This window comes from Zootoca vivipara, chromosome 15, assembly GCF_965207765.1.
Source record: "Zootoca vivipara chromosome 15, rZooViv2.hap1.1, whole genome shotgun sequence".
In the NCBI taxonomy this organism is placed as follows: Eukaryota; Metazoa; Chordata; class Lepidosauria; order Squamata; family Lacertidae; genus Zootoca; species Zootoca vivipara.
In genome coordinates, this window is record NC_142598.1 from 10,644,954 (window position 1) to 10,669,448 (window position 24,495).

At 46.4% G+C, this 24,495-nt stretch overlaps 1 protein-coding gene across 3 annotated transcripts; it reads right to left on the bottom strand.

Annotated features, from left to right (window-relative positions):
- Positions 1-1,699: 1,699 nt before the first annotated feature.
- Positions 1,700-16,820, bottom strand: PGLYRP2 (peptidoglycan recognition protein 2). Of its 3 annotated transcripts, XM_088658373.1 has the most exons (6): positions 16,569-16,812; positions 12,406-12,538; positions 11,271-11,365; positions 8,708-9,574; positions 6,526-6,736; positions 1,700-4,108 (listed from the first exon to the last, which is right to left on the bottom strand). In XM_088658373.1, the coding sequence occupies exons 3-6, from the start codon at positions 11,329-11,331 to the stop codon at positions 3,772-3,774; spliced, it is 1,476 nt and encodes a 491-aa protein (XP_088514499.1). In that variant the 5' UTR covers positions 11,332-11,365; positions 12,406-12,538; positions 16,569-16,812; the 3' UTR covers positions 1,700-3,771. The 3 variants fall into 3 exon arrangements, with proteins under 3 accessions (XP_088514499.1, XP_034953252.2, XP_034953251.2); XM_035097361.3 differs by lacking the exon at positions 12,406-12,538 and having other exon boundaries at positions 8,712-9,574; positions 16,569-16,820; XM_035097360.3 differs by lacking the exon at positions 12,406-12,538.
- Between the last annotated feature and the right edge of the window lie 7,675 nt (positions 16,821-24,495).

Consider the following 24,495-nt stretch of genomic DNA (forward strand, 5'->3'; position numbering starts at 1 on the left):
TCGTGTTATGATACACGGCAAATGTTTATTAAATATATGAATTGTTTAGATCAGTGTTTCTCAACCTTGGGCCTCCAGCTGTTTTTGGACTACAACTGCCATCATCCCTAGCTAGTAGGACCAGTGGTTAGGGATGATGAAGGCCCAAGGTTGAGAAACAATGGTTTTAGATCACAGAAGGAAACTACCAAATGAGACTTTTTGGAATAATTCAAGGAAACTATTATAATGATACAAGTCTGTACAAATACCAGGAGAAGTTTTAGTTGTTTGTTGTTGGACAATTTGTTGTTTCGTTGTTGTTACTGTAATTTGGAAAAGAAATGAAAATATTAATAAAACAAAAGAAAAAATGCTAATACAGTGGTGCCTCGCCTTACGAATTTAATCCGTTCTGAAGGCACCTTCGTAGCTCGAAAAATTAGTAAGTCGAAAAGCGCCATTGGAAATGCGATTTCCCATAGGAATGCATTGGAAACGGAAAAATTCGTAAGTCGAAGCAACCCCATCTAAAAATTCGTAAGTCGAAAAAACCCTATCTAAAACCACCGCGGTTTCCGTTTGGATGTCGAGAAATTCGTGAGCGTGCGGCCATTTGCCCCATTCATAAGTCAAAAAATTCGGTTGTCGAGTCGTTCGTAAGTCGAGGTACCACTGTATGTTTTAAAGAAACAGATACACTGGGAGTACAGTGGTACCTCTGGATACGCACATCTCCAAACTGTAGTTCCCAGAATTTTTCTCTTTTTGAGGAGGGAGCCATGATTGCTTCATGTGATATGATACTTCTTTAAATGTCCAGTGCAGATGGGCCAGAGAAACTAATATGAGAACAATTATTACAGCTGCCGTTGCTATCTTGGTAGCTATGAAGATATCACGTAGACGCAGTGTTATAAAAATTCTAAGGTCTCAAATATAGAACAAATGTTCACAAATGCACAAGGCAAACACATACAGTATATGAACCACGTGTGTGAAATAGTACAGGAGGGCAATGCTGAAGCCATTTTGACTCTCCCAAATTGACCTCAAATATTTCTCTGCAAGGAGGAAGGCAATAGGAAAAGCTTTCCAGTTTGGACTGTAGGGGCTTACACCTCCCTTTTCGAATACAGTGTGGCAAGTATCTGTTAAGCTGAGCAAATTTGTATGTGTAAGAAATTCAGGAACTGAAGCATTCTCAAAGGAATAGCCAGGCTACCCAGAAAATGCAACCAAGTAAGGCATTACTGTACAATGGTACCTCTGGTTGCGAACGGGATCCGTTCCAGAGGCCCGTTCGCAACATGAAAAGGCCGCATCCTGAAGCGCCGCATATGCGCATATGCGTGATGCAGTTTGGCGGTTCTGCGCATGCGCGTGCGCCGAATCCAGAAGTAACCCATTCCGGGACTTCCAGGTTCAGCACGTCCGTAACTTGAAAAGATGTAACCTGCAGCGGACGTAACATGAGGTATGACTGTATCAGGTACCCTGGCAGGCAGGAGAGAAGCAACACTCTCAAATTTCTGCCAGAGACCGCCTCCTTCTGTGATGTATGTATGATGTTTTGGGGGGTAGTCTTGGGCTATTTCAAAAGTCTTTATAGGGACTTGCACACCATGGTTCAGAGTTCTCTCTCCTGTGTGTGATGAGTGGGGACCCTGTTGCAACAGTTTATTTCCTTTAATAAAGATCAGGCTTACTAGCCACTTTGCTTTCTTTCTTTTTCTTTTCTTTTAATATAATTTTTTATTATTTTTACATATAGTTTCCAAACATCTTATTACATTCATTCATATCTTATACAGTTTTTTGACTTCCCTCAGCCGCGCCTGATGATTTCCCTTCTTCATCACTTAATCTTAAATTTCATTATCTCACTGTTACTTATAAATACACCATAACTCAATATCTTTCCTTTTTTCTCCTGCAAGATTTCATGTAATCCTCTTTACAGAACTTCTTGTAATCCTACTAGCGTGATCTGCTTTTTATAGCTATCTTTCAAATAGTTCACAATTTTTTCCCAATCTTCTAAGAACCTCTGATCCCGTCGGTTTCCAATTCTCCCCGTCATCTTATCCATTGAACTGCATAGTCCATTAATTTCATCTGCCACTCTTCTTTGGTCGGTAATTCTTCCTGTTTCCATTTCTGTGCCATCAATACTCTTGCTGCTATCCTTGCATACATAAACAATTTATTGTCCTGTCAATTAACATCTTCACCTACAATGCCTAACAAAAATGCTTCAGGTTCTTTTTTACAAATGTATATTTCAACATCTTTTTCATTTCATTATATATCATTTCCCCAAAACTTTTAACTTTCTTACGTTCCCACCACACATGGTAAAATGATCCTTCTTTTTCTGTAGCTTTGCCGCTTTGCTTTCAATTAACTCTGGTTGGCCTCTGTTATTTTCTCTGACCAATAGAGATCTCCTGAGGGGCTCTATACGGGCTCTAGATACCCCATAGGGACCCAGGTGGCGCTGTGGGTTAAACCACAGAGTCTAGGGCTTGCTGATCAGAAGGTCAGCGGTTCGAATCCCCGCAACAGGGTGAGCTCCCGTTGCTCGGTCCCAGCTCCTGCCCACCTAGCAGTTCGAAAGCACATCAAAGTGCAAGCAGATAAATAGGGACCGCTCCGGCGGGAAGGTAACCGGCGTTTCCGTGCGCTGCTCTGGTTTGCCAGAAGCAGCTTTGTCATGCTGGCCACATGACCCGGAAGCTGTCTGCGGACAAACGCCGGCTCCCTCGGCCTATAGAGCAAGATGAGCACCACAACCCCAGAGTTGGACACGAATGGACCTGATGGTCAGGGGCCCCTTTACCCTTTACCTTTAGATACCCCATAAGGGAATTAAATGCATACCTGCCAAGTTCCTGTCTGAGAAAGCAGGAAGTAGCGCTGCCGCCATTTTGGAACTGGGCAGAGCATGCACAGAAGCAACTTTTGATGCTGCTCCGCCCAGTTCCAAAATGGCCGCCGCGCCAGAATAAACCGGGGGGAAACAAAACAAAAATCTGTTTTTTCAGCTGGGAACAGCTGGAAAAACGGGGGTTTCCCGGGGAATACGGGAGAAGTGGCAGCTATGTAAATGTATTCTTCTTTTAACAACGGTCATCTTACATGTAGCTAGATGGTGCAATCTCCCGCTATGGCTTTCGGGTCCGGGGCTGATGATATAGCTGTGGCAGAGCTCAAATTTCAGTGGCACCCTGGGCAATGCCAAAATCCGGCACCCTCTCCCACCTCTTCCCTTCCGTTGGACGTCATAGTTGCAGGGTCTCGCCCCGCTAGATCTGCCTTTGGATGTACTGTAGCATGGTATTGCCCTGCTCTGATTTGGGACGGCATGTTGTTATCATCAGGGAAAACACAACATTTGCACATGAAAGTGCCTTTTTTCAGTGGCTCTGTATCTCTATTCTGCATCTTTGCCCTTGCAGACAGGAGCAGAGGCACGCAGTGGGCTGGCTGTGTAATTCTCGGACAGATTTCTCTATTTTCAGTCCCTCTCTTCCACACCACTGCCTCCCCCATAGTCCCGTGTATCTTATATTTGCATTCCCCAAATTTTCAAATCAAAGTATTGTGTGACTGTCATCATCTATTTTGCTTAAGGATTTTGAATTCGGCCCTTGCTTCCTTGCAGGTGTTGAACATCCGCCCCCTGGTGTTGGACTTGGGCATTGATGGCACGCTTCCCCCAGTCTGCGGGATGATGGGTTCTTGGAAACTCTCCTCTCACACCAGGAAACAACATCAGGAAGCTCTGCGTTAGATGCAGCGGTGAACACCCTTGTCCGTAAAGCACCTCTCTGCGAAACCTTTCCAGGTTTGAATCTCTTTGAAGAGTCTGTCTCCCGGGCATAGGGTGTTCCCCATCTGGCGGTGCCCATGGATGGTGTAGTTGGCTTGCAGCTTGGAGCCCCTCACAGCGCACTTTATGAAATTGTTCTTCACCAGCTCCATGTTGTGGGCATCCGGCAGCGCCTCCTTGTAGTCCCCGATGAAGCTGATGCCGTAGCCTAGGGTGTTGTAGCTCAATGTGTGTGCCCCTACCCAGTGCCAGCCTCGCCCCTGGTAGATGTATCCATCACCTCCGACAACATAGCTGTGCAGGGAGAGAAGATAAGTGTTGTCTTACCAAGGAGCTCAGTCTTGCTGACATTCTCTCTCCCTCCCTCTCTCCCTCCCTCCCTCCCTCTCTCTCTATACTGTGGTACCTTGGTTCTCAAACACCTTGGTACAATGGTACCTTGGTTCTCAAACGCCAAAAACCCAGAAGTAAGTAATCCGGTTTTCGAACGTTTTTCGGAAGCCGAACGACCGATGTGTCTGTCAGCTATTGTTTCTGGGGCACCTGCACCAATCAGAAGCTGCGCCTTGGTTTTTGAACATTTCAGAAGTCAAATGGACTTCCTGAACAGATTAAGTTTGGCGCTTTTGTTTTTGGAGACCTGAAGGAGCGTTTCCACCCCCATCGGAGACCTGAAGGAGCGTCTCCACCCCCATCGTTCTGCCCGGACACTGAGGTCCAGCGCCGAGGGTCTTCTGGCGGTTCCCTCGCTACAAGAAGCCAAGTTACAGGGAACCAGGCAGAGCGCCTTCTCGGTAGTGGCACCCACCCTGTGGAACGCCCTCCCACCAGAGGTCAAAGAGAACAACAATTACCAGACCTTTAGAAGGCATCTCAAGGCAGCCCTGTTTAGGGAAGCTTTTAATGTTTGGTTTCTGTATTTTAATGTTTTGTTGGAAGCCGCCCAGAGTGGCTGGGGGAACCCATCCAGATGGGCGGGGTATAAATAATATATTATTATTATTATTATTATTATTATTATTATTATTATTATTATTATTATTATTTTGCTATTTATTTTGCGTTTTTGTTTTTGAGGCTCTTTCGGTTTATTTGTTTTTGTGGCTGTGTGGGACCCAGTTCAGCTCCTGATTGATTGACTGATTGATTGTGTGACTGTGGAAATGGATAAAAGCCCCCCCCCATCCAAACAATGACTATCATCATGTTTTACTGCGCTGGATGTGTTTAATTTGTTGGAAGCCACCCAGAGTGGCTGGGGCAACCCAGTCAGATGGACGGCATATGAATTTTTTATCATTATCATGTCCCCTAAATATGTTTCTGGGGCTCTCACAATGCTCTGGATCAGATTTGGGGAGGGTGTGGGGCACATGCAGGGGGCAGAAGCGGAAAAGTCCCATTGCGGAAGCAGGAATGTTTGCGCTGACAGGGTGTGCTGCTTGAACACTGCCCACAGCTTTGCATACATGGGAGCAAAACGCAGTCTGCAATCTGGTTTTCGAGTTGAAAAGTGGGCTATCATCCAGTTCCATGTTTCTATTTTTTTTCTAGAAAAAGAGGCGCAGGAACTCATCCTGAACACCTCCCTCATTCTCTTATAATGGCAATGTCTCCCATCTGAGAAGTGCTGGAACTGAGTTCTGGTGAGTTCCAGATTTTAAAAAAGCCCACCTATTCCATGAACTCTAGTCTTCTACTCCAGTGTCAAAAGGAGTGAAATTAAGCTTTGGGGATCAGAAGCTGGACTAGATTATGGTCCTTTTCTTGATTTGGGAATTTCATAGTTCTTGGTGTGGTAATAAACGTTTGTTTGGAGTGTATCACTTCAGGCCATAGGTGAGAAGGCACCTGGCAAGATGGAATGCTCAACAACCGTGAAAAAAATATGCCCAAACTAGAAGTCTGGAAATAGGTTCTAGACTGGCTTTCCTATTTGATGCTAGCTTTCTTTGTGCAGGGCTTTTAGTTATTTATTTAAATGAGCCCCCACCAGCAGTCTGGAGTTAAGTGGTGCACCTGAAACACAGAGAACTATGCCTCATTTGTTTATTTTTAGCCAAGAATGGCATGGGTTGGGATGGGAAGGACGTCTAACTGCAATTTCACCCCAACTTCCAGAACTCAATTCACCTTTCGCGGGATTCTGCACTGGGGAATCTTCTTTGAGCCTCCAGTGCATCAAACATAGGGACGCTTGAGGAATTTGATATTCATTGATACTCATTAATTAAATGGCCTTGATACGCCCTGGGTGGAATAAGGACTCAGCTGCATTAGCAAAGAAACAGCGATTTGAATGCACTATAAACATGCAACACCAGGTGGCGCCAGAGAGGAGGAAATGTTAAAACGCTATTTTCCATGGAGATTTTTTTTCTTTTGTTAAAACGATGTAATTTCTGGCTTATTTATAGCGTTGCTTTCCTGTGTTTAGATCCACCCTAACACACAAATGTGAACTAAGTTATCCACCAGAATCTGCACTTCTTCAAAGGTTGCAAGACAGTTATTTCGCAGCTGATTGGAATCTGCCTTTAGATATGCATGGCGAGAGACAATACACATTTAGATACGGTTTAGAAAGCATTGTTTTGAATTTTTTTTAATGCACATCAATGCAGAAATGGAATGAAAAACCTATGAAAACAACTCTTAACAGGTGACGACAGATCTGTCCATTCCTAGCTGTGTGTTGGAATAGGACTTACCTGTAGCCAATGTCATCCCAGCCACGGAAATCCTGGTGGAATCTCTGCATTGAGCGCATGTCCGCTGCACACGATGGGAAGCTTCGGCATGGCTTTGCAGGGCTGTGAGTGTGGTGGATGTACACGAAGCGCAAGGGCAATTGAAGCTGCGCGGGTGTTCCTCTGTAGGGCTGGGCACCCCACATGCACCGTGGGATGATTGCAGGACACTCTGTGAGGGGGAGAAGTAGGTCATGCAGTTAAAAAGCAGGTCAGCCAGCATGTCTGCTTGGTGGAGGGGCAAATTGTAGGACAAAGGTGTTGCTTGAGGCACAGCTTCTAGGTAAAGGTAGGTAAAGGACTCCTGGGCAGTTAAGTCCAGTCAAAGGCAACTATGGGGTTATGGCGCTCATCTTGCTTTCAGGCCGAGGGAGCTGGTGTTTGTCCACAGACAGCTTTCCGGGTCACATGGCCTGCATGACTAAACCACTTCTGGCGCAACGGGACACTGTGACGGAAACCAGAGCACAAGGAAACGCCGTTTACCTTCCCGCCGCAGTGGTACCTATATATCTACTTGCACTGGCATGCTTTCGAACTGCTAGGTTGGCAGGAGCTGGGACAAAGCAACAGAAGCTCACCCCATCACAGGGATTCGAACCACCAACCTTCTGATCGGCAAGCCCAAGAGGCTCAGTGGTTTAGACCATAGCGCCACCTGCATCGTAGGGCCAGATCACAGACAACCAGCTCCCCACGTGCTTAGAGCTATTATGTGATTTCTCCCTCAGCTATCCTTGTGCATCAGGATAACCCAGGCTCATATGGTCCCCCCTGCCTGGTTACATTTCGCATTCACATACCCTCCAACATCCTAGTGATGGGAATTGGTCCCAAGCTCTTACGGGAGCCAGCTGACTCGTGCTAGAGCAATCGACCCCAAACTGAGACATCCCAGGATCCAGCCAGCAGCAAGGACAGCTTCCATAATTCCAGGAGGTCCCACTCAATTCAGGATGATTGAGAGGTATGTGTTCATCTACAGTCTACATTGCTAAGGTCATAGGCACCAACTCTATGGGGCGCTGGCCCCTTTGCCCCCCAATAAAATATTTACGGGGGCCACCAACCCCCAATATTTTGTGCAAGTTGATGCCTTCCTCCCTCACGGCCCCATTTTCAAGCACGTCTGAACGAGGGCAGCTGGGGAGAGGCAGGCAGGCTGGCCAGGATGAGAGGCAAGGGGGCAAGGGGTAGCAGGTGGGGAGGGGTCATGGGAGGCAGACAAGCAGCCCAAAATGATTTGCACATGGGTGGGAGGGGAGGGGCAAGCGGGGGGGAGGGAAGGCCTGCACCCAGTTGCTCATGGTGGAGGAAGGTGTGTTCTGCAGAAATGCAGAGAGGAGGAGGAAACGCCGGGGGGGGGCATTCCAACTTCTTCTTTTTTCCCTGGGTCTGCAGTGAGATCCATGTCCTCTACTCTTTCCCTTCCCCTCCCACAAAATGAGAGTCTGTGCAATTTGCCCCAAACGTCTTAGCAGAAAAGTGGGATATGATTACAGTATGTTAAATAAATGGACCACGTGGGCAAGGGGCTTTGAAAAGAAGAACTTGTGGGCAGCATCCCATCTATGTAGTAAGAGGATCTGTTGTTTAGGATGGAATAGGGTAGGAGACAAACAGAGAACTAGTAGAGAGAAATAACTTTACATTTAGGGACCTCTAACAAGGGCTGTTGATCCATGAAGGGGATCAACCATGAAGGGGACAGATCGTGAAGCTGAGGCTCCAAGACTTGGGCCACCTCATGAGAAGAGAAGACCCCCTGGAAAAGACCCTGATGTTGGGAAAGATTGAGGGCACTAGGAGAAGGGGACGACAGAGGACGAGATGGTTGGACAGTGTCCTCGAAGCTACGAACATGAGTTTGACCAAACTGCGGGAGGCAGTGCAAGACAGGAGTGCCTGGCGTGCTATGGTCCATGGGGTCACGAAGAGTCGGACACGACTAAACAACAACAACAAGGGGTGTGGGAGGGGATATGATTCAGGGTGCATTTAAAGCTGAATGTATTGCCCTTTTCGAAACAATCTGAGATTGTGCCCTTCTTTGAATTTTGCCAGTGTAGTTCTCCAACCTAAGTACACAGGAGACAGGAATAAACCCGTCCTGGAGATATGGTTTCCCACATGTGATCCATACCTACATACAATGCCGTGAATTCTTCCACAGCCTGGTTTGCGACGGATCTCAATTCTTCATCCGTGAGGCCATCAAACAAGGGGTTGCTTTCATTCAGCCTCCGGAGCAGGAGGAGCGAATCCTCTACTTGCATCCTCAGCTTTTCCTCGCTCACCAGAGCTGCAAAGTTCTTTCGTCGGAAGTTGCTCCGCATCGGGCTTTCAGCTCCTAGGCCCTCTCCGCCATAATAATCCTTCAGCAGGACACTGATGTTGGATGGCGGATCTGCTTTCTCTGCCAAGTAAGTGCCTAGAATGAGGCCATCCATTGCACCATTGATAAAAGCATCCGGAAGAGGCGAGGGAGCACCCATCAAGGTGAATGTTTGAGGTGCAGAGATGCTGTCCCAGCAGCCATCTGGTCCCAAGGTCACCTGGCTTTGGTTGGTGTGAAAGAGGAGAAAGGCTTTGCCGAGGTCCATGGCAATCGTCGTGGCGAAGAGGGGCTCCAGAGTAGGGGGTAGCTGTACCACAGAACTATAAGTCTCCGTATGGTTCCTCTGGAGCCCTGCAGCTATCCCAGCAAGAAGAGGACTGAGCGAAACGGTAGTCCCATCAGGAGTCAAGACCACCCCATGTTCTACCAAGGAGGCGTCATCAACCTCGTGGTTCACCAGGTTTTTGAAGAAAATGCTCTGCGGCTCACTCAGGTAAGACACGTCTGAGGGCGCCGATGTCACGGGGCCGAGCAGAAGCTGGCAGAGCTCGCCCTCGCAACACTTCAGCTCCCGGAAAAGCTCTGTCACAGTCTGGTCCGGGGTCCCCTTCAGCTGGGATTCAAAGTCTTCCAAAACCCCAGTCACCGAGTCCATGTGCAATGTGGAATAATCTGGAAAGGGCAGGATTGAAATATCACAATTGATTATAATGAACTAAAGAGAGTGTTGAAAAACACATTTACCAAGAAACCAGAATCTTTTCTATTGGGTATAGTCGGGAGAGAGATTCCTAAGAAAAATGTTAATTTTTTTATGTATGCCATAACGGCGGCAAGAGTTCTGCTAGCTAAGAACTGGAAATCCCATGAATTACCAACAGTGGGCGATTGGCAAATGAAGATGATGGAGTACATGGAAATGGCTGAGATGACCGGAAGAATCCGCGACCGGGGAGAAGAAGCGACAGAAGAAGAGTGGAAAGACTTTAAAATCTATTTGAAAAAACATGCAAAAATTGTATACCAAGAATAGATTTAGAATTGTATAGAAGCTGAGGATTTAAAATCTAAGTGAAGTACAGTGGTACCTCGGTTTATGAACACAATTGGTTCCGGAAGTCTGTTCATAAACTGAAGCGAACTTTCCCATTGAAAGTAATGGAAAATGAATTAATCCGTTCTAGATGGGTCCGCGGCGTTCATAAACCGAAAATTCATAAACCGAGGTGTTCATAAACCGAGGTTCCACTGTATACAGAAAGGATAGATTTGAAATTTTAAGATATGTATATAAAAATGCATTAGAAATTGCTAAAAGATAAAAATGAAATGAAGAGCAGATGGAGGGAACTCGAGGAGGTCCCTATACATAATGTTAAAGAAATTTGAATTTGGATTTAGATGTTTGTTTTCTTTCTTTTTTATTGTTATGTTATTGTTCTTTAATGTGTTCTACTGCTTTTGAAGTTGTTGTTGATCTTTTGTTTCTCTCTTTTGTGTTTATAAAATCAATAAAAATCATTATTTAAAAAAAAGAAATATCACAATTGGAGTGAGCAAGCAGACAGTGGGACAGAAGAAAGCAGGTGTTAAAGAGCGGGTTTCTGTGGGGAAAGTGGCTCAGACACAGACCAAAAAAGCACAGACCCAGGGGCATAGCATGGGGATCCAGGGGGGGCATAGCAAACCAGGTGCCTGCAGGCAAGGGGGGGTCTCTCACTGAATGGCTGCTTGGCCAGTACTGGGGGTGTTCACTCGTCAAGGGCTGTGTTGCCAGCCAGTCTCCCCGCTCTGCGGGCAGGCAGATGGCACAGTGCAGCCCAGCTTAGCTCTGGTGGCAAGCGCTGGGCTGGTGCACAGGCTCCATGCCCAACTGCCTGGAGGTGTGTTGGTGGCAAGGGCTGGGCTGGCACAGAGGGAAATCAGGCAACCACCAGGTAAGTAGTTACAGGATTGTAGGCTATGCCTGAATGAACTGGGCTGCCCTTTGGCAACCGAAGCCAGGACTGTAAAATTAACACACTGCTCAGCTAATGCAAGTCAGTATTGGCTGACTCATATTAGGCCTATCAGAACATGCCCTTCGTGAAGAGAGAAAATTTAAAACAGTAATGAATAGCGCTCGCGAGGCTATCTGGTTATCCATCCGGCAAAAGCATGCAGGAATAGTGGAAGTTTTGAGGCAGGGTTAGAAGCAGCATATTCCCTGGCCGGGACTTTAAGACCTGGACACCTGTGATTTCAAACATAATTCATGCCCCTGCCCATTCCTACAGCCAAACTTCTCAAACTCATTTGTTTGTCACCCAAGAAGAGGCTTTGTGAGAACAGTTAGCAAAGCGCTGGGTGCATATAGGTCGAGTCTTACCTGTACCGTCCACGGAGACACAGAAAAGCATAGGTAGGAGGCTCAGCCATGGCTGCAACATCTCGTCTGCCTTTGATTGTGGAGCCAGCTGGCACCTGAAGCAATGAGGCAGGGGGGGGGGAAGGGGAGGAACAAATAAATCTCAAGGGGCTGGACTGCTGAATGTGAGCTGGCGGCCAATGAGGAAAAGCAGTGGTTCACAACAACCCCAGACCAAACGCACCCCCCACGTCATCCTGAATGGCAAAGCCTGTCTTCAGAACATGCAACTTTCACTTCTTCACTTGAGAAGCTATGTAGAAAGTGGCTTTTGAAGGACCCTTGACTGGTGTTGCAAAACAAATGCTGATGGTCCACAAGTTCTATTTTTTTTTGTACCCAATCAAGAGTCTCTGATCAAATCATGTTTCCATAGCATTCAAAGCTGCACCCTGGAAAAAATGGACACGGACACACACACACACACACACACACACACCGTTCTCCAATGCACAACGTGTTCTGCTGCAATTGATCTGCAAATACCTAGAAAGCTGTCCAGAGATACACATGTGTGCAGAATGTTCTTGGAACTGTTTACAAAACTTTCCTTTGTGTTTTATTAGTGAATGAACGGTCAAGTGCATACAGTCATACCTCGGTTTAAGTACGCCTCGGTTTGAGTATTTTCAGTTTAAGTAAACGGCCTCGGTCCTATATACCTGAAGGAGCGTCTCCACCCCCATTATTCAGCCCGGACACTGAGATCCAGCGCCGAGGGCCTGTATCAAAGCTACAGGGAACCAGGCAGAGGGCCTTTTCGGTAGTGACACCCGCCCTGTGGAACGCCCTCCCATCGGAGGTCAAGGAGATAAACAACTACCTGACATTTAGAAAACACCTAAAGGCAGCCCTGTTTAGGGAAGTTTTTAATCTGTGGTATTTTAATGTATTTTGGTATTTGTTGGAAGCCGCCCAGAGTGGCATGGGAAACCCAGCCAGGTGGGCGGGGTATAAATAATAATAAGTAGTAGTAGTCTGCAGACCTGTCTGGAATGGATTAATCCACTTTCCATTACTTTCAATGGGAAAGTTCGCTTCAGGTTAAGCACGCTTAAGGTTAAGTACAGGCTTTCGGAACCAATTACACTCATACCTCGGGTTAAGTACACTTCAGGTTGAATGCTCCGCGGACCCGTCTGGAACAGATTAATCCACTTTCCATTACTTTCAATGGGAAAGTTCGCTTCAGGTTAAGTACGCTTCAGTTTAAGTACTCTACGGACCGTCTGGAACAGATTAATCCACTTTCCATTACTTTCAATGGGAAAGTTCGATTCAGGTTAAGTATGCTTCAGACTTCCGGAACCAATTGTGTTTGTAAACCAAGGTACCACTGTAGTTTATTTTTGAACCTGGCTTTTGTTCAGGCAGCTGTGACAGACAGCGTTCTTTCCTGGATATGAAAGATCTTGCTATGAGGTCACACATAACCTTGGTGACTTCCAGATTAGATTAGTGCAAAGCACCGTATGTCTGACTTCTCCGTGAAAAGTGCCTAGCAACAACAGCTGTCCATGAATGCAGCTGACCGACACATATTTTTTCTCTTATTACTCCTCAGTAACATATCATACACTCCCAAACTTTCTCCAGATGTAACATTGCATTTCAGTTACCACCACAATCATATACATGTCTGCTCAGAAAATAACCCCCTTGAGTTAGATAGGCCTTACTCCCAGATAAGTGCATACAAGACTAGGGACTTACCTGGGAGTAAGCCCTATTGTCCCTCAGGGGGACTTACTTCCAAGTACAGTGGTACCTCAGGTTACAGACTCTTCAGGTTACAGACTCTTCAGGTTACAGACTCCGCTAACCCAGAAATAGTACCTCAGGTTAAGAACTTTGCTTCAGGATGAGAACAGAAATTGCGCAGTAGCGGCATGGCGGCAGCGGGAGGCCCCATTAGCTAAAGTGGTACCTCAGGTTATGAACAATTTCAGGTTAAGAACGGGCCTCCAGAACGAAATAAGTTCTTAACCCGAGGTACCACTGTAGATGCAGTCAGGATTGTGGTGTGTTACATCAGCTTGCTCAGAACATGCAATGGAGCATATTTTTGTCAGCGGAACTGTCAGTTTGGACCTTGCTAGGCTTGCTGAACAGCAGCAAACAGGCACCCAGAAAAATGTAAATGACCCCTGGATGGTTAAGTCCAGTCAAAGGCGACTAGGGGGTTGTGGCACTCATCTCACTTTCAGGCCAAGGGAGCTGCTGTTTGTCCACAGACAGCTTTCCAGGTCATGTGGCCAGCAGGACTAAACTGCTTCTGGCGCAACAGAACACATGATGGAAACCAGAGTGCACGGAAACGCCGTTTACCTTCCTGCTGCAGCGGTGCCTATTTATCTACTCACGCTGGCATGCTTTCGAACTGCTAGGTTGGCAGGAGCTGGGACAGAGCAATGGGAGCTCACTCTGTCACGGGGATTCGAACCACCGGCCTTCTGATCGGCAAGCCCAAGAGGCTCAGTGGTTTAGACCACAGCGTCACTCACATCTCTGAGGCACCCAGTATTGCAGCTATGACAGATCACCTATAGTCTGAAGATGCAGGGAATGTGCAGATCGACCCTGAAACAAACTTGACGGAAACACATGGAAGAAGGAGCCCTTCCGGAAGTGTCAATTTTTTTGCGCTTATCTAGCTGTGGTTAAACCACTGAGCCTAGGGCTTGCTGATCAGAAGGTCGGCGGTTCGAATCCCTGTGACGGAGTGAGCTCCCGTTGCTTGGTCCCAGCTTCTGCCAACCTAGCAGTTCGAAAGCATGTCAAAATGCAAGTAGATAAATAGGAACCGCTACAGCAGGAAGGTAAATGGCGTTTCCATGTGCTGCTCTGGTTTGCCAGAAGCGGCTTTGTCATGCTGGCCACATGACCCGGAAGCTATACGCCGGCTCCCTCAGCCAATAATGCGAGATGAGCGTGCAACCCCAGAGTCGGTCACAACTGGACCTAATAGTCAGGGGTCCCTTTACCTTTTTTTAGCTTCTAAAAAATAAAAGCCAGACGGGGACTGGGAACATTACCTGGCAGAAGCAGGTATCTGCAAGGACACTTAGTACAACATTAAGACTACATATCCTTCCAAGAAAAGAGGTGTCTTCCCTGCTTGGTGCAACCTATTCTTCCCATCAGGAAGGAATCACCCCTAGCCTAAAAATGATTTAACAGCAAGTCTGAACACACACACACACTGCCCACATCTCTGGGTGAGGAAACAGCTGGTCTCCCACCCTGTTCAGCCCTATCTAACTCATTCAATTTCACCAGACACGGTACATGCCTTTCCAAGAATAAACAAAGTTCTCTGTTATCTATCTGAGGGGTAATTTTGTAGCTTGGTGAACTTTCCTCCCTCATAAACCAAGTGGGTATGCTTGTTTGCCTGCTTGAATGTGCAGAAGGCAGGATGATTCATGCCAAGGGTTGAGTCAAACAGTTGCTGTGCACGCAGCAACTACTTTGCTCCTGCACAAACCAGCTCCTTTTCTGCAGCAACAGAATTAGGTACCTCTCTCACTTCACACTGTTTTTTTAAGTCGTTTGCGGTGGTGTCATCAAAATCTCTGAATTCAAAGCCACTGGTTGGACCTGCAAGAGACTAGCTTGTTGTAGGCAGAGCTGACACCATAGCTGCCAAGTTATCCCTTTTTTAAAGGGATTTTCCCTTATGCTGAATAGGCTTCCTCGCGAGAAAAGGGAAAACTTGGCAGCTATGGCTGACACATCCCTAGGCACAATTTTCATTCAGTTTTCTAGTGGCTATGATTGCACCCAGTTGGGCCCAATTCCTAAAAAATGTCAAGTTCCACTCACTGTGTCTTTCTCCTCCAAAGAAAGAGAGAGATTTTAGCCTGGACTGCCAATCCAGCTGTTGCTTCTTCTTCTTCTTCTTCTTCTTCTTCTTCTTCTTCTTCTTCTTCTTCTTCTTCTTCTTCTTCTTCTTCTTCTTCTTCTTCTTCTTCTTCTTCTTCTTCCCCTTCCCCTTCCCCTTCCTCTTCCCCTTCCCCTTCCCCTTCCTCTTCCTCTTCCTCTTCCTCTTCCTCTTCTTCTATTTATATTCTGCCCTTCATTTTACACATCTTGATCTGGACCTAGGCATCACAACCCACTAATAATTTTATTTATTTATTTATTATTATTATTATTATTATTATTATTATTATTATTATTATTATTATTATTTCCCTACTCATCTGGCTGGGGTTTTCCCAGCCAGTCGGGGCGGCTCCAAGCAGAATATAAACAATTACGGTATTAACAACTTGCTCATTGCACAACAGCTTCGTTTTCTTCCTCCCTTTGCAATAGGGGCTTGGCCATTATTCCTCCTACCTGCCCGCCCCAAAATTCAGCAAAGATACTGTGGTTAGATCAAAGCTTAGAACATCGCGCGCACAAAAATATGCCCCTTCTGATGAAAGCCATGGCATGGGCAAGGGTGTATATCTCAGAATCTGCAGCAAATGGCCTCTGATGCAGAATCCAGTAGCTATTTCAGGATTCTAGTCCTCATGATGATAGAACATAGGTGAATAACACTGAAGCCTTCTTTCTTCTGTAAGTTTGGAAACCAGAATTCCATTTTCCTCGCTTCTTTAGTAAAACCTGTCTCCCTATCCAGATTACTCGTATATTCTTGATCCCTCTCATCCTTGTTCTTGTCACCTGAATCCAGAAATAACATTCCTTTGGGCAAGTCACTGCATCATTTCTGTGCTTATTACAGCACCTGGCAGACTTCTATAGCAGTGCAATTAGTCACGTCTTTGTAGGGTTTCCGGAGGTAAGGAAGCTACATTTCAGCATATCTTCCTTTCCACCACCACAGTAGCCCCTATGGGTTTTCTAGTTGTAAAAGGAAGAATTTTGAGATTCTACATTTCAGCTTCCTAAATGCAACAGAGAAAAACTATTCAGTGCTGCCCTGGGAAACTCCTCCTACGGGGATTCTTCACTCTGCAGCCATTTCACTCAAGGGCATAAAATCCCTGGAATGCATGGAATCACAACAGTTTCGGCACAGCTGGGGTGAGATGCAGAGGAGACTTCGAACCAGAAAATACAGTAGGGAGTTTGCAAAATCATTTAGGACTGAAAGGGCCATGAACTCCTGATGAGTGCAGTAGCCCTGGGAAGAATAGCCTCTCCTCTTTTAGGGGAGGAGAAAGATGGAGAGGGCACCTTTATGCACAGTGCTCTCACCAAAGCCATTCCCCTATGCTATCTAATTGGAAAGCGAATGCTTACCTTCCTCATGCAGGGAACCGGTGTGTGCTAATGCTGCCAGCTTCCTGGGCTGAGGGATCTTATACCATTCCCGACAGCCGGCCAGCCTTCCCCAAGTGATTTCCCCACGTTGGTGACAGATGTGACAGGCTGCCGTTTCTGCACCGCTAGCAAACCTGCTCTGTCAACGCGGGTGAGCTACCCCACCCCTCTGCTTGGAGGAATTCCCAACGCTCTGACCTTGTTGACCTGCAGAGGGAGATCACCCAAACCTCTCCAAGCAGGGGATTTGGCACTGTTCTGCTGGGAAGGGCACATTATTGACACGAGGAACCTAAACAAAGTAGGGCAACACGTGACATCTTACAAGGACAGGAAGAAACATCATGGGCAGAATAATTGCCAAGCACAGGAAGAACAATGATATAGTTTGAGTTCCTCAATTGCAGTTCTATAAATCATTTCATGTGTCAACACGAATAGAAGTTATTAACATTGCAGTTGTTGTATAAGGGATTATTCTGATGACTGGAATGTAATGGAAATGAGTAAGATTTTGGAAAACAGAAGTAAAGCAAATAATCAAGCCACCAATTCTAGCACGTGGGGGCCCACTTTATCTAAATTATATAATTCTGTATTTGAATGATTGGTATTAATAATTGTATCGAGTGGTACCTCGTTTTGAGTCCGGGATCCGTTCCAGAGCCCCAGACCGCTTGACAAAAGTGACGCTCGACAAAGCACCGCTCTGCGCACACACGCGGAGCAGTTTTGTGCTGTGCGCATAGCACGATTTAGCGCTTCTGTGCATGCGCGAGCGGCAAACCTGGAAGTAACCCGTTCACTGCAATGGACAGAAGACAGGGCGGATGTAAACAGAGGTACCACTGTAATAAATTGGTATTGTTATACAGTAATGAGGCTATTATCGGATTGTAATTGAAAACCAACAAAAATATTATTAAAAAAAAGAAAGAAAACACATTTGCTCCCTCGATTACATGTTCTTTTACCTTCATTAGCATAGAAGCATGGGGGTTTGTGCTTCATAGGGATACCCTGCTCCTTGTCCCCATCTCTGTATTGACTCCTAACCCCACACACTCACAGCAGCTAAGAGGCCTAACTTTCTTTCTAGCTTACAGGTATTTTACTTCTAGATTAGGGAGAGAATGTTTTCCCTCAGCAACACAGCCCCTGTGATTGTTAATGGAGGTCAACATTTCTGTGTGCCATAGATTCTCTTCTTGGACAACCATAGGCAACTGGTGCCCCTGTGGATCTAGGCCGCAGAATCTCCAGGATAGCCACTGATCCCCACTTGGCATCTCCAGATCTGTGCAGTTGTGAACCACACCTGGAGTCCTGTGACGGGTTCTGGGCACCTCAATTTAACAAGGATATCGACAAGCTGGAACATGGGAAGAGGGAGGCAACCAATCAGCTGCCACAAACAGAACTTTAGTCCAGTGTTGATTTGCTGGCCAGCACTGACACCAAACATGACATAGCGATAGTGGAGGTCAGGTGTTGCAATTTAGTTAAGATCTGCGGGTAATTACCATGTTGCATCACATTTATTGCCTACATTTATACTTTGCCTTTCCTTTAAGGAGTTCAAGGCCATAAGCATAGTTCTCTCTGTTCCATTTTATTCCCACAAGCCCCCTGGGGCTGGGTGAGTGGTTGTCTTCCAGTGAGCTTCATGCAACTAAATCCAGATTTGCTTAAGGTGGAGAATCCCTAACAGACCAATGACTTATTGCCGGATGAGATAGATTGTTCCCTGAAAAAATTGTCGTTTTAGCCTTTTGTTACTTAATTGCTTCCAGGTGTTATTACAATCGAGCAGTATCTAAAGCTTGCAAAACAAAATAAATAAATGTCAGAGTATTAATTGCAGGTAATGCCTGTTCTGGTCCGTCCAGATCTGAAAGTGTAACACCATTCCTTTAAAGACTGTTACCATGTGAAGGTGCTCCCAGCTCACTGCAATGACCTAACTTCCCTCCACCTACCTGGCTTATCTAGGGATGGCTGCGATTCCTCCGAGCTGATACCGCACGGCTTCTTTTGTTCTGCCCAGCACCTTGCGCCATTTCGACACCGAATGAAATACTGAGTGCCAGTAATAGAAAGGGTAGCGGTTGGTTGCATACACATAGCACATCGTTTCCCTCCTTTTAGGTGAGATTTCCGGTCTTGTCCAGTTCTCAGGTTTACGGGTGTAGAAGCCATTCTTTAATCTATGAGGAAATAAGGCCAGAGCAGGCTATGCGGGTTAAGCTGTGTTGTAAGAATGGAAAAAACACTGACCGTACGGGCGGAGGCCGGAAGTCAACAGAGGGAGAGGAATGCTGCAAAGAGTATTCGTGAAAGTGAAAGAATGAAATCTCGGGAGGACTGATGTGGCATCTGTCAGGGGGACCCCCTACAGCAGTGATGGCGAACCTATGACACACGTGTCAGACGTGACACGCAGAGCCCTCACTGCTGGCGCACGCCCCATCAGCCCATTCGTGTTCGAATTCTAACCCGTTCGAATTGTAACAGCGTCCGTTTTTTAACCCGTTCTGTGCTGGGGTTTTTTTTGCGCTTCGGCAGACTATGTCGGTGCTGCGTGTTAGTTCCAGCGAAGGTATTATTCGTCATTTATTTCTGTTCTCTTCCCCCCCCAAAAAAGCACAACGGCTTTGGGGCACCCCCCCAAAAAAAAGCAAAGCAACTTTTGCACACACACACCCAAAAAACCTCCAAAACTTTGGTTAGCAGCTCCCCCCAAAAAGCTCAACAACTCTGGGCACTTTGTGATGAATAAGGGGTTTTTGGTTTGGTTTGGTTAAATAATTAGTTTTTGGTTTATTAAATACAGTTATTTATTAAAATTATACATTTTTGTTATTTAAACTGTAAATATCGCGAAATTGTGGTTTTTTCTCTCGAAGTGACACACCACCCGAGTTATGCTCAGTTTTTTTGGCGAATTTTGACACACCAAGCTCAAAAGCTTGCCCATCGCTGCCCTACAGGGAGCCTCCCTCCCCCCTTCATCCTGACCAGCACTTCGCCCAGAGATAGCACAAGCAGCGAGTCAGGAGGAGGGAACGAGGAATGGAGCAGAATGGAGGGAGGGCTCAGTGAGGCGTCCGAGCCCTGGCAACACTCTGGAGTACAGAGAGGGCACGAAGGGCTCAGAGATGCGCCAGAGCCTTGGCACTGCTCTGGTCGGGGAACAGCGGATGAGGGGCTCAGTGAGACGTCGGAGCCCAGCCAGGAAGAGGGGAGACCTCTCCTTCCGGTGCCCAAATTGAGGCGCGCGCCCAGGCGTAGGGCGAAGGGGTGGCGTTTCGGGGTGCCCAGGCTTTTATGCTGGCCCCGAAGCAGACGAAAGCCATTGCCGGACTCTGAAAGTGACTAGGTGGTCATGTTTTCTGCTATCTCTGCACTGTAAATAGTATGCACAATAAAACTCTTAAAGACAGCGCGGACTGGAGCGTCTTTACTCGAGAGCAGCCGCAACGCCCTCCTGACAGCATCGCTTTAAACAAATGCTTAAAAACAACAACTTGTTAGACCATTGCCGAGGGAGCCAGGGGTGCAAAACAAATACAGTGGAACCTCGGTTTACGAACACTTCAGTTTACGAATTTTCGGTTTACGAACGCCACAGACCCATCTGGAACGGATTAATTCACTTTCCATTACTTTCAATGGGAAAGTTCGCTTCGGTTTATGAACGCTTCAGTTTATGAACAGACTTCCGGAACCAATTGTGTTCATAAACCAAGGTACCACTGTAGTAAGTTTTCAAGTGTTGTGCAGGAGGGGTTTGAAAAGGCAAACTCCCCTCATCTATACAGCTGCTACAAGCAGAGAAGTCTTACTCTCGAGAGATTGGCTGCAGGCCAAGGTAACTGCAGCAGGCTCCTAGCTATTTGCAAGGGCATTCTGGCAGGATGAGGCCAATAGACATATAATTAGTGAATAGGTAAAACAGAAATGGTCCTACTGAGGACATTCCAATGCCTCTTTCATTATGAAAGCGGCTTCTTTATTCCTGATCATCTTCCTATTTTTGTAAACATTTTTTTAGTCCCTATGAAGACGGAGCGATGGAGAAATTTCTGGAACAACAATGGGATATCAGCTCCTCCCAAGGCATGATGGAGAACAGCAACAACCGGGGAAAGATAGACATAACATTTTACAAGGACAGGAAGAAACACCCCGGACAGAAGCGAGTTGCACACCGCCTGCCCAGTGCTACGATGGGTGACAGCGTGTGGTGAACGCCTCCTGGGAGCTCCATGGAGACTGGCCAATGGAGCAGCTGCTTCTCATCAACAGCAGAGAGTGGGCGCCGCCAAGACGCGCTCTGAGCACGTGCAGAGTGTGTTCCTCCTCCAGGTCCGGAGGCAACTGCGGGACCGGCTTGCAAGGTATTTGTCTTTTTCAAAATATAGTCTGGCCCCCCGCAAGGTCTGAGGGACAGTGGACCGGCCCCCTGATGAAAAAGTTGGCTGACCCCTGATCCAGTGCTAGCATGAAGGAAAACATTAAACAGATAATTGTCTCTTTGGCTGTCCCATAAGCAATAATATGAGCTGTTTGGGAGACCTGACATTGAAAGGTCAACATTTTCAGCGTTCGGGGGTCTTTTTTGGCAGCTAGGTTGCCGATAACTTTACGAGAAGACCGGTTTCAAATATCTCACTGTGAGATCAACGGGAAGATTAAGTAAAAGTGGGGATTCCCTTTTGAAATATGTGTGTGAAGTACAAGAACACCGAGAATAAAGAAGAAACAGAGGAATTTATTGCGGCACAACGTTGCTCCACTGAGTTCCATGGGGTTACTTTCGTTCCAGGGACAGAACTGTAACCTTAGGCAAATCAGATGAGACAGAAGCACAGTTTCAGAACAATGAATCAAAAGCATAGAAAATTACAGAAAATAATTCTGATTACTGAAGCCTTAGAAGCTTACATAAGGACAGGCGTGAACAGTCAATTATATGGCCTAATTTAAATATTCTTTTCTTCTTTTATTGGTTTTTTCAAGACTGTGTCATAAAAAATAAAGTTTAGATGCTGAATGTTAAAGGAACCAATAACTCTGTTAAACTTTAAAACATGGCTCAGTTCTTGGAACAATAAGCTTTTCCCTACAAGAACAAACATTGATAATACAGTGGTACCTCTACTTACGAATAACTCTACTTATGAATGTTTCTACTTACGAATGGAGCTCTGTCTGCCATCTTGGATGCGGTTTAGATAGGATTTTTTCTACTTACGAGTTTTTAGATAGGGTTACTTCTACTTAAGAATTTTTTCTCCCAATGCATTCCTATGGGATTCGACTTACAATTTTTTTCGACTTACGAATGTGCGTTCGGAACGCATTAAATTCGTAAGTAGAGGTACCACTGTATATATTTACAGTATTTATCAGGATTAAAGCTTAGACCAATATATGACTCCTGCATTAAGCATCCCGCCTGAATTTCAATTTGCTCGAGAAGAGTCACAAATGACTCAGCTGGGAGATCGGTTTTGGAGTTTATAGTCCCACTAGAGTAATGCTGGAGTTGGGTATAGAGTTGCCTTGGTCGCACTGGTTGATGATCTCCAGCGGGCTAGGGACAAAGGTGAGAGCTGTTTCCTAGTTCTGCTGGATCTCTCAGCGGCTTTTGACACCATCGACCATAACATCCTTCTGGACCGACTCTAGAGGGGTTGGGAGCTGGGGGCACTGTCATACAGTGATTCCGCCCCTTCCTCATGGGCCGTGTTCAGAAAGTGGTGGGGGGGGATGAGTGTTCAGACCCCTGGCCTCTCACTTGTGGGGTGCCTCAGGGTTCTGTCCTCTCCCCCATGCTTTTTAACATCTACATGCAGCCGCTGGGAGAGATCATCAGGGGGGTTGGGCTGGGTGTCCATCAGTATGCGGATGATACCCAGCTCTACCTCTCTTTCAAATCAGAACCAGTGAAGGCAGTGAAGGTCCTGTGTGAGTGTCTGGAGGCGGTTGGAGGGTGGATGGCAGCTAACAGATTGAGGTTGAATTCTGACAAGACAGAAGTACTGTATGTGGGGGACGGGAGGCGGGCAGGTGTGGAGGAGTCCCTGGTCCTGAATGAGGTATCTGTGCCCCTGAAGGACCAGGTGCACAGCCTGGGAGTCATTTTGGACTCACAGCTGTCCATGGAGGCGCAGGTCCATTCTGTGTCCAGGGCAGCTGTCTATCAGCTCCATCTGGTACGCAGGCTGAGACCCTACCTGCCTGCAGACTGTCTTGCCAGGGTGGTGCATGCTCTGGTTATCTCCCGCTTGGACTACTGCAATGCGCTCTACATGGGGCTACCTTTGAAGGTGACCCGGAAACTACAACTAATCCAGAATGCAGCAGTGACTGGTGACTGGGAGTGGCCGCCAAGACCACATAACACCGGTCCTGAAAGACCTACATTGGCTCCCAGTACGTTTCCGAGCACAGTTCAAAGTGTTGGTGCTGACCTTTAAAGCCCTAAATGGCCTCGGTCCAGTATACCTGAAGGAGTGTCTCCACCTCCATCATTCTGCCCAGACACTGAGGTCCTGTACCGAAGGCCTTCTGGCGGTTCCCTCGTTGCGAGAAGCCAAGTTGCAGGGAACCAGGCAGAGGGCCTTCTAAGTAGTGGCACCTTCCCTGTGGAACGCCCTCCCATCAGATGTCAAAGAGAAAAACAACTACCAGACTTTTAGGAGACATCTGAAGGCAGCCCTGTTTAGGAAGGCTTTTAATGTTTAATAGATTATTTTATTTTATTTTTCTGTTGGAAGCCGCCCAGAGTGACTGGGGAAACCCAGCCAGATGGGCGGGGTATAAATAAATTATTATTATTATTATTATTATTATTATTATTATTATTATTAGTGCCAGATTGATTTCCTCATTCCCCATTTTCTTCTCACAAAAACTCTGTGACATAAACATGAGGCTCATCCAGACTTACCTTTGCTCTGCATTTCGAGGCACAGATCCAGATTTTCCGGATCCTCCCCCACCCCATTTCCCCATGAAAACCTGCTCTTTCCCAAAGGAAATAGCAGTATATTAATTGTCTTCTGAAAAAGCCTATGGAGTCTATAAAGAGTCTGAAGGTAAACAAAGCACCTGGATCTGATGACCTTCTAACTAAACAGTGTAAGACTCTTATAGGTATTTCACTTATTTCTAGTTACAGGTAGGTAGCCGCGTTGGTCTGCCGTAGTCGAAACAAAATGAAAAAAATTCCTTCCAGTAGCACCTTGGAGACCAACTAAGTTTGTCATTGGTATGAGCTTTAGTGTGCATGCACACTTCTTCAGATACCTTATTTCTAGGAATTGATCTATTAAATGGATGTCTACAACATCCCAGTTCCAAATACAGTGGTACCTCAGGTTGCGTACTCAATCTGTTTCGGGGTGCTGTTCGCACCCCGAAAAGTACGCAGCCCAAGCAGCGCTTTAGCGCATGTGCGAAGCGCCGATAGAGCGCTTCTGCGCACACACAAAGCACGCAGAACACCTCTGCGCATGCGCGTGCGGCAGAACCTGGAGGTAAACACTTCCAGGTCCGCCGCGTTCTGAAGCCGAAAGTACGCAACCAGAGCGTATTCAACCTGAGGTATGACTGTACTTGGAATGAAGCAATGATTTAATTACTACATAAGAAAAAGGGAAACCCCACAATGACGAAATCCTCCAGCTATACAACTGTCAAATCAGGTCAATAAGATCTTTAAAATTAGTAAAGTTTACAAAGTAAACAAGCTAATAGGACACTGGGCTATAATGCAGGCAGATTACTCCTATAGTAGCCCTATTCATTTGTTACTTGTGTGAAAGAGTATAGAATCATAGAATCATAGAGTTGGAAGAGACCACAAGGGCCATCCAGTCCAACCCCCTGCCAAGCA

Bases quoted from the DNA above. Each gene is read 5' to 3' on its own strand.
- PGLYRP2 (XM_035097360.3), bottom strand. From the start codon at position 11,331: ATGTTGCAGCCATGGCTGAGCCTCCTACCTATGCTTTTCTGTGTCTCC. The intron at 9,575-11,270 runs GTAAGACTCGAC...TGCCCTTTCCAG, and splicing joins TGTCTCCGTGGACGGTACAG to ATTATTCCACATTGCACATG. The intron at 4,109-6,525 runs GTAAGTCCTATT...CTCCCTGCACAG, and splicing joins TGGGATGACATTGGCTACAG to CTATGTTGTCGGAGGTGATG.